The sequence below is a fragment of the Monodelphis domestica genome, chromosome 3 (genome assembly GCF_027887165.1).
Source record: "Monodelphis domestica isolate mMonDom1 chromosome 3, mMonDom1.pri, whole genome shotgun sequence".
In the NCBI taxonomy this organism is placed as follows: Eukaryota; Metazoa; Chordata; class Mammalia; order Didelphimorphia; family Didelphidae; genus Monodelphis; species Monodelphis domestica.
The window spans coordinates 48,867,842-48,876,800 of record NC_077229.1 but is presented as its reverse complement, the minus strand read 5'-3'; the positions used below and the strand labels follow the sequence as shown (position 1 = coordinate 48,876,800).

General features: G+C 61.7%; 1 protein-coding gene and 1 non-coding gene across 4 annotated transcripts in view; both read left to right on the top strand.

Moving 5' to 3' along the window:
• Positions 1–2,664: 2,664 nt before the first annotated feature.
• MIR12344 (microRNA mir-12344) lies at positions 2,665–2,729 on the top strand. The gene has a single exon (NR_162893.1). It is a non-coding gene; the product is annotated as a microRNA mir-12344 (primary transcript).
• The window catches only part of NCOR2 (nuclear receptor corepressor 2), a 32,864-nt gene continuing 26,574 nt past the window's right edge, over positions 2,670–8,959 (top strand). For all 3 annotated transcript variants that reach the window (XM_056821899.1, XM_056821898.1, XM_056821896.1), the window contains exons 1-4: positions 2,670–2,864; positions 3,855–3,958; positions 4,664–4,768; positions 7,408–7,511. In XM_056821899.1, coding sequence (XP_056677877.1) covers positions 4,735–4,768; positions 7,408–7,511 — 138 coding nt within the window. In that variant the 5' untranslated portion in view covers positions 2,670–2,864; positions 3,855–3,958; positions 4,664–4,734. The remainder of the gene's footprint in view (positions 2,865–3,854; positions 3,959–4,663; positions 4,769–7,407; positions 7,512–8,959) is intronic.

Genomic DNA, 8,959 nt, shown 5'->3' with positions numbered 1-8,959 from the left:
GAAGAGAGGAAGCCCTGGAAGACGTGCGGTCATTCCCAAGGGAATCGTGTGCCAGGCCCCGTGCCGAGCGCCGGGGACACAGGGCAAAAGCAAGACAGCCTTGTGGTCTGTACAGCGCACTTGGGCCGGAGCCTGCGGCCGTCTGCAGCTCACCGGCTTCCAGCCACGTCAGGACGCGTAGATGCAGCCGGGGGCAGGGAGGCCGGGCAGCAACGGAGCCCGGGGCGGGGAGGCCGGGCAGCAACGGAGCCGGGGGCGGGGAGGCCGGGCAGCAACGGAGCCCGGGGCGGGGAGGCCGGGCAGCAACGGAGCCCGGGGCGGGGAGGCCGGGCAGCAACGGAGCCCGGGGCAGGGAGGCCGGGCAGCAACGGAGATGGGGCGGGGAGGCCGGGCAGCAACGGAGCCCGGGGCAGGGAGGCCGGGCAGCAACGGAGATGGGGCGGGGAGGCCGGGCAGCAACGGAGCCCGGGGCGGGGAGGCCGGGCAGCAACGGAGCCCGGGGCAGGGAGGCCGGGCAGCAACGGAGATGGGGCGGGGAGGCCGGGCAGCAACGGAACCCGGGGCGGGGAGGCCGGGCAGCAAAGGAGCTGGGGAAGGGAGGCCGGGCAGCAACGGAGATGGGGCGGGGAGGCCGGGCAGCAACGGAGCCCGGGGCAGGGAGGCCGGGCAGCAACGGAGCCCGGGGCGGGGAGGCCGGGCAGCAACGGAGCCCGGGGCGGGGAGGCCGGGCAGCAACGGAGCCCGGGGCGGGGAGGCCGGGCAGCAACGGAGCCCGGGGCGGGGAGGCCGGGCAGCAACGGAGCCCGGGGCGGGGAGGCCGGGCAGCAACGGAGCCCGGGGCGGGGAGGCCGGGCAGCAACGGAGCCCGGGGCGGGGAGGCCGGGCAGCAACGGAGCCCGGGGCGGGGAGGCCGGGCAGCAACGGAGCCCGGGGCAGCCTGGGATGCAGCCAGCAGGGCCGAGGGCAGGTCAGAGGATGCAGAGAGGTCACGGGCGCTGGCACTCGAGCCTCTGCAGGCCGGATTCCCGCTCAGAGGCAGCGCAGGGCGGGGGGAGGGCCCAGACGCCTGTGGTTTCCTGAGGGCGGGGGCTGCGGGCTGATGCTGGGGAGCCCCGAGAGGGGTGCCTGATGGGTACCTTCTTGTTTCTTCCTGTAGAAAAGCCGGTGTATTTCCCCTCCTTCTCGGAGGGCCAGAAGCTGAGCGGGGAGCCCGCCCCGTGCTGGCCGCCGTCCCTCGCTTTCCCGGTGCCGTCTCGAGAAGTGATTAAGAGCTCCCCGCAGCTGGAGCCCCCCACCTTCCAGTACAACCCACCAAGTAAGTCCTCTCTCCCCGGGAGGGGGCGGCGGCCTCTGGGGCCTACACAGCCTGCTCCGCCTGGGGCCGTCACCCGCTGTCAGGAGGCCGCTCTGGCCTTGCTGCCTGGCCCCAGGGGGCGGCCCCAGGGGTGACGCCTCCCTGGAGCCCAGCTTGCTTCCCCTGCCCCTGCCTGGCCTCTGAGGAGCACCTGGGAGAATGGGGGCCCCGGGAGGGCGAGATCTGAATTCAAAGCCCCTGCACACATTGGGCCCAGAGCTTTGGGGAGGGGCCCTGGAGGCTCTCATTTCACAGAGGAGGAAACTGAGGCCTGCAGAGGCAGGGTTTGAACCCAGGGCTTCTGACTCATGGAGCGGGCTTTCCCCTGGACGGCGCTTCAAGTGCTCCATGCACTTTCACTGAGCAGCATCTTTTTTAAACCCCTGCCTTCTGCTTAGAATCAAGACAAGCATCTGTTCCAGGGCAGAAGAGTGACAAGGGCTGGGCCGTGGGGGTGAAGTGACTGGCCCAGGGTCACCCAGCTAGGAAGTGTCCGAGGGCAGATTGGAACCCAGGACCTCCCGTCTCTGGGCCTGGCTCTCCATCCACTGCCCTCCACCACCATTTATTGAGTGTTTACTCTATGCCAGGCACTACACTAAGCTTCAGTGGGGTGTGGGACCTGGAGGCAGGAAGACCTGAGTTCAAATCCTGCCCCAAACACTTGATAATGGTGTGGCCCTGGGCAAGTCACTTAGCCTTGCTCTACTGTGAAATGGGGATCATCACAGCCCCCAGGCTGTAGGAATCAAACGAGGCGCTATCCAGGGAGCGCTGGGAAAGCCTTGAAGAGCTGCGTAAATGCGGGCTGTTCTCTCGATTCTTACGGGAGAGCCTTGGGGAGTGGCGCCCTGGGGCTCCTCTGGAAAAGGGAGCCCCCACTCAGCGCTGCGTGCCACCCCTTCTTCCTCCTCGGGGGGCCTCTGACGGGGGCGGCCTCTGGCCCTCGTCCCAGGAGCGAGGCCTCGGCGTCCGCCCGACCCAGCCCTTCATTCACCTCGGGGGGACGCCGAGGCCCCTCCAGCTCCCAGGCTGTGCTCCTGGAGGGAGCCGGGGCTGAAGGTCCCCTGCCTCGCGTCAGCGATGGCCAGCCAGTAAGCAGGGGTGGGCCGGAGAAGGGTCAAGGCCGGCTTCCCCGTCGGTCCGCAGGTCAAACGAGCAAACGTTTATCGGGCAGTTGCTCTGCGCCGGGCACGAGGGGCGAGGCCAGAGGGGAGCGGCGATGGCGGGGGAGGGGCCGCCTCGAGGAGGGCTCTGGGGGGGCTCCTGGCACCCTCGGGGGGCGGGGGGGCTCCTGGCCCGCGGTGGTGCCGGACGGGATCTGCACGGAGCCCTCCGGTCACCGGGCCTGCTGCGTGCGTGTCTCCCGTCCAGGTCACCCCGCCTCTCTCTCAACCTGCACGACGGGGCCAGGTCCGGCCTGCAGAGGGTGCCCGGCATCTCCAACCCGCCCCCCCTCATCTCCTCCACCAAGCACCCCGTCGTCCTGGAGAGGCCCGTGAGCTCGCAGGTGAGGCCCGGCGCCTGGGGCCGCACGGCGGGGAGAGCGCGGGGAGGCTCGGACCTCCCTGGCTGGGGGAGCCTGCCCTTCACGTGTTTCCTCCTGTGGCCCTCGCAGCCGCCCGGGGAGCTGCGCGCTAATAGTACGCCCCATTTGACAGATGAAGAAACTGAGGCTGCGGTCAGCGTGTGAGGGAGGCCTGGAGCCCGAGCCTTCCTGCCTCTCTCCAGCGTTGTTTCCGCTGCCCTGGGCTGCCTCGGCACAGCCATGCCCACGTCTCTCCTTCCCCAAAGTGGCCGAGGGTGAAAAGGCTCCGAGTTCACCCCTCAGCTACCGGGGTGACCTGGGGACACCCCCACGCTGAGCCTCAGTTTCCCCATCTGTCCAATGGGGGGTGCACCCGAGGCCCTCCTGCCTCCTCAGGAGGCTGAGGTGGAGCAGGGATAGGCGGAAGGGGCTCTGGCCCTGGGTTTTTCCAGTGTGGGAGAGCAGGCCGGCGAGTTCTGCCCGGTCTAGACGGGTCACCGGCAGTCCCAGGGTTCCCCGGGCGCAGGGCAGGGCAGGGAGGGGACTTTGGACCAGGCCTCGTTCCATCCGAGACAATGCCGGAGGAAGTGGGGGGTGCTGGGAGGGGGCATTCACAGGAGGTAAAAATAGCTCGCAGTCGGCGCTGGTCCTCCGCCCTGCAGCCCGGGGCAGTCACCCTGGAACCGGGGACAGAGGACCTTTGTGTCCGTGGGAGACGGGGCCGCCCCGGGGAACGGCGAGGGGGACCGTGTCCCCGGGACGGCCAGGGCAGGGCCCGGGGCTCGGCCCCTCTGCTCCTCCCCAGCAAACTGCAGCCAAGGCAAGGTCCCCGGGCAGGCGGAGGGCAGGCCCGGCCTCCAAGCCCTCTGGGCAGTCTCCTCCTAGCAGCGCTCCCCCTCCCCCTCGTCATGGGCCCTGTCCCCTGCTGGAGGCCTGGGGGCAGACAGGATCTTTCTCCTGCCTTCCTCCCAGGGAGTTCCAATCCAGCTCCATGCACCGTACTCTGAGCATGCCAAGGCTCCCGTGGGCTCCATCACCATGGGGCTGCCCTTGACCATGGACCCCAAAAAAACTGGGTAAGTAAGTGTTCGGGCCTCCCTGGGCCGCTCCTACGAGGCCGACGGCCGTCCCGACTGCTGGAAGGCTCCCGTGATGGGGCTCTGCTTCGGGGCACCGTGCCAGGCGGCCCCCGCTGCCGGAAGCCTTCCTCCCCGGCACGTTTTCCACGGGGCCTGACCCGACGTCCATGTTGGCCATCGAGAGGCCCCGGGGAAGACCCACCATCCGGGAGCCGTTGCCAGCATTCCCGGCTCTCTCGGGCATTCACGTGGCCGCCTCCTCTCAGCCGGGGGCCTGGCTACACCTCTGCCCAGTGGTGAGGGGCCGGCCGGGCTTAGGAAGCCGCTAATCTAGCAGGACGTGGAACTCGAATGTCCTGGACCCCAGGCCCACACCCTGCCCATGGGGCCGACATTCTGCCTGAGCGTGTCCGAGACAAGGCCCGGCCTCTGTGGGTCCGCGTATCCTCTGGCCCCTCCACCCCCGGGGAAGTGGACTCGTCCCTCGGAGAGACCCTTCCCCTGGCAAGGGAGGCGGCCATGAGGGCCTCCGGCCCAGGACTTGGGGTCCCACCGTGGAGGAAGGGGACCCACCCAGGCTGCTCCATGGCAGCCCATCCCGGGGGTCCTCAGCGTCCTTTGGACCAAGGGGTGGGAAAGAGGGAGAGGAAGTTGTGGGGAGCAGAGCCTGTCCCCCTGCACTCACACCCTGACCCTTTGCAGTGCCTTTCCCTGGAGTGAAGCAGGAGCAGCTCTCTCCGAGGAGCCAGGCTGGCCAGCCTGAGACCCTGGGGATGCCAGTGGCCCAGGAGACATCAGTGCTCAGAGGTAAGGCGGCTGGAGGGTCGAGAGAGCACCTGGGGATGGAAGTTCTGAGCCCTAGCCCAGATGGGCACTGACTCACGTTAGGGCTACGAGAGGCCTTGGGGCCCCTGTGGCACAGAATCATTGGACTGGGGCTGGAAAGGGCCTGGGGGGGTCATTTTACAGAGGAGGAAACTGAGGCCTCCCAAAGGTCCCATGGAGTAAGCGTCAGAGGTAGGATTTTGAAGCCCAGTCCTCTGCCTCTTTGAGCCCAGGGCTCTTTGTCCTGGACCTAGACAGGGACAGAAATACCCAAAGGGGCCTCTAACCCTCTCTTCTGGCTTTCTCCCTCTGGGCCTCTTCTTGTCCATCTGTCAGATGGGAACAACGCCTGACCCACCTGGCTAACCAGGCCATTCTCCCTGGATGTTGGGCCATTTCCCTCAGGTTTCCTTACTCCTCCATAGAGAAGGGCTCAGGACTAAAGGCTATGTCTCTCTTCACTTGGGATAGTCATTTCCCACCTCCTTGATGCTGTCCTATCACTAAAGAAGGCTTCATCACTGACTTGAGCAAGTAATAAAGAGAGAAAGGAAAGAGATTTCACAGAAATTAGAGGGTTTTTGTCACAACCGACATGATCAGCCAAAACTGTAAAGGAGAATTTTAGCTTTGTGACTTGAAATCTAAATAATTGGTCGCCAGGGAAAATTTGGAGAGAGGGAGGGAGAGAGAGAGAGAGACAGAGACAGAGAAAGAGACAGAGAGAAGAGAGAGACACTGAGAGGAGAGAGAGAGAGAGAGAGAGAGACGAGAGAGAGAGAGAGAGAGAGAGAGAGAGAGAGAGAGAGAGTGAGAGAGAGACAGAGAGAGAGAGAAGAGAGAGACGACCGAGAGGAGAGAGAGAGAGACAGAGACAGAGACAGAGACAGAGAGAGAGACAGAGAGTGAGAGAGGAGAGACAGAGAGTGAGAGAGAGTGAGAGAGAGAGAGAGAGAGAGAGAGAGAGAGAGACAGAGAGTGAGAGAGAGACAGAGAGAGAGAGAAGAGAGAGACACTGAGAGAAGGGGGCGGGGGGAGAGGGAGACAGAGAGAGAGAGAGACAGAGAGAAGAAAGAGACACCGAGAGAAGAGAGAGGGAGAGGGAAGAGAGACGGAGAGACAGAGAAATTTAAACTGTTCTGGCTCAGGCTGAGCCAGGCAGTAGTTAAAGGCCTTGGCCCAAGTGGTCTCCCTGAGCCCAAGGGAAAGGGATTCAGTCTTATCACTCACCATGAGACTGTCTCCAGGAAGCTGTCTAAGGGGGATCCTCCAGGCTGAGTTCCAGCCCTCACTGAACTAAACTCCGAATCTAATTGCACTCTGAACTGAATTTTTTGAACTCACTTTAGCCTCCTTTTAAAGAAATTTTCTCTCATGTCACCTCCCTTAAATTTCCACGTCTACCAATCACAGTAGACCTTTTTCCAGGACTGCCTACTCTTTAGTTCTCACCTTCTCTGATTAGATTAAGTACTTCACACTTCTTTGTTAAGCTTGCCTTTTGTGAGTTACTTGACCATTTTGTGATTAATTTAACCTTTCTAGGTACTTAACACATTTTTGTATTAGATCTAAAAATACTTAGCTTAAGTTCTAGCTTCACTATAAGGTATGAGTTAAGTACCTTCATTGTTCAATCAGGAGTTTACAACTTTATCTTCCCCTAAAGTATGTCTAATTAGGGTGGAGTAATTTTGAAGTTCACACCCTCTGTGTGTGTGTGTGCAGTCCATGCTCGTCCTCCTGGCTATTTGGTGTTGGGGGACCGAAAGAAGGCTGGACCTCAAGTCCACAGCCCTCCGTTCTGAACCCAGCACACACTGGGCCCTGGACTGGGCAAATCGCAACCGGCATTTAGAGAGAGCACATACACACGTCGTCTTATTTAGGCCTCTTCAGCCCTTAGGAGCGTGTTCTGTGGGTGTCTTCAGATCCATCTCACGGATGAGGAGACTGAGTCTGGTAGAGGTCAGGGGTCTTACCGTTTGGTCTTGATAAGTATCAAGAACTGACTGACTATGGTTAATCCAGACTGAGTCTCTTTCTACCACCCTGTACTGCTTCTTGACTTCTGAGCCTCTGTTTACTCATCTTTAAAGCGGGTATAATACTGCATGAAATACCTCCCCCTTGTAGGAAAAGACTTTTTTGGTCAGGGAATAAATATTACTAATAAACTTACATTGACAGCATAATAAACTTTATATCATGTCGGCAAATAAAAAGTTATTTAAAATCTTTATAATAGCAAATGAGGAAGGCTTACTAAGAATTAAACTGCGAATTGGAGGGACACCCAAGTGGCTTAGTGGATTGAGGGCCAGACCTAGAAATAGGAGGTCTTGGGTTTAAATCCTGCCTCAGACCCTGCCCCAGTTCCCCAGCCTTTACCACTCTTCTGCCTTGGAATTAATGCACAGGATTGACTCTAAGATGGAAATACGGTTTTTATGTGTGAATTGGGCTTTCAAGTGGTCATTCAAACCCAGGGCCTTCGATAAGGCCAGTTTCTTCTCTGGATAGATGGGGGACGAGAGAAGGACTCGCAGCCTTCAGAGTGGTCTCTGTAGTGTCCCCTACCCTTCGTCTCCCTCGCCATTCCCCAATGATGTGTTTTGTAGGAACAAGCCTGGGCTCCACTGCGGGAGGAAGTATCACCAAAGGCATCCCCGGCAGCCGGCCTCCCTCGGAAAGCCCCATCACCTACCGAGGCTCCATTACGCACGTAAGTGGACGGAGGGTCAGCCAGCCCCATCCCTGGAGGGACAGCCTGACCCGAGGCCCCAAGGGGGAGCCGAAGCAGGCTCTGACTTAGCTCTTCTGCATCTGTAAAGCAAGGAGAGCACAAGGGGGTTGTTGAGGATCAAATGGGCCAATCAGCAAGTATTGATTATGCTCTTCCTGGGTCCCAGGGACTGTGCTGGATGCACAGGAAGGTGAGAGCTCCCATTTGGAGTGGATTTTCTGGAGCCCCTGGAGGCAGGGCTCGGGGCAGGTCCCGAGGGGGATGCTGCTGGAGGGCCGGGCAGAAGCTTCCATGGGCCCTGGGGCTCCTTCCTGCCCTTCCCCACCATGATAGGGGTCACCACTGCCTGAGAAGTGAAGGGCCTCGGAGTGAGGGTTTATCCCTCTCTGCGGCCACTCAATGAGCGTGACGTGCAGAGAGCAGGGACGTCATCTTCCCTGGAGAGCCTCTAGTGGGAACCAGACGTCCCCCGGCCTCTCTGGCTGACCAGGGTGCTCTCATTGGGAAGGGAAGAGGCAGAGGGCCTCGGAGAGCCTTGCTGGGACCGTGGATGCCTATGGGGGAGGGGAGGGGAGGAAAGGCGCCCTGTCTGGCAGCTTCCTGTTTCCGTGCTTCTTGCTGACTAGGAGCCGAGTTCTTGATTCCTCTGAGTCGGGGGCAGAGCCTTGGGCCCCGCAGCCAGGGAGTTCTCAGGCGTATTCAGGGCCCTTTCTCGCATGGGAAGGAAGCGGACTTGGAGAAGGGGTGGCACGCACCCAGGGTTGGCGGGAGGGAGCGCGCCCTTCGAGCCCGGCTTCCTCTGGCAGGGACGGACGAGCGCTGCCCCCGAGGGCCCTGTCGTCAGGCGCTCATCTGCGCGCGAGCCCTATCTTTGGGAAGGGCCGCTTCGCGTCCTGTTGGGAGCAGCGCAGAGAGACCCCAGAGGAACACGGGCCCGACGGCTCGTTTCAGGCTCGCGGCCTATTGAGGCACGCCTACAATGGCGGGGCTCAAAAGAAGGGAAAGAATTCAGAGGAAGGCAGACGTTTGGGAGGGAGCCCCAAAGCCTCATTGCCTCGGACGCTCCCCAGCTCTGGGCCTAACCTGCGTGCCCTCCCCACCCCCAGGGGTCCTGGAAGGAAGTCACCCGAGTGGCCTCCTGGGCGTCGTTACGGCTTTCAGGGCCGGCTCAAGAACCCGAGGTCTCTGGCAGGGTCCTGAACTGGGCACGGCTCGCTTTGCCTGGCTTCTGGCCCGTCCCTGGGAATGCCAGCGGCTCAGTGGGGCCTGGCAGGCTTGTTCCTGGGTCCAGGAGCCAGGAGAGAAAGCGCCATTGTCCCAGGATGTGTGGGTGGCTTCTAGCAAGCTCTGGTCAGCCGAGGCAGCCACGGTCTTCAGGAAAACAACTCCCGGGTTCCTGTGGGGAACAGGGACTTGCAACAGCAGGG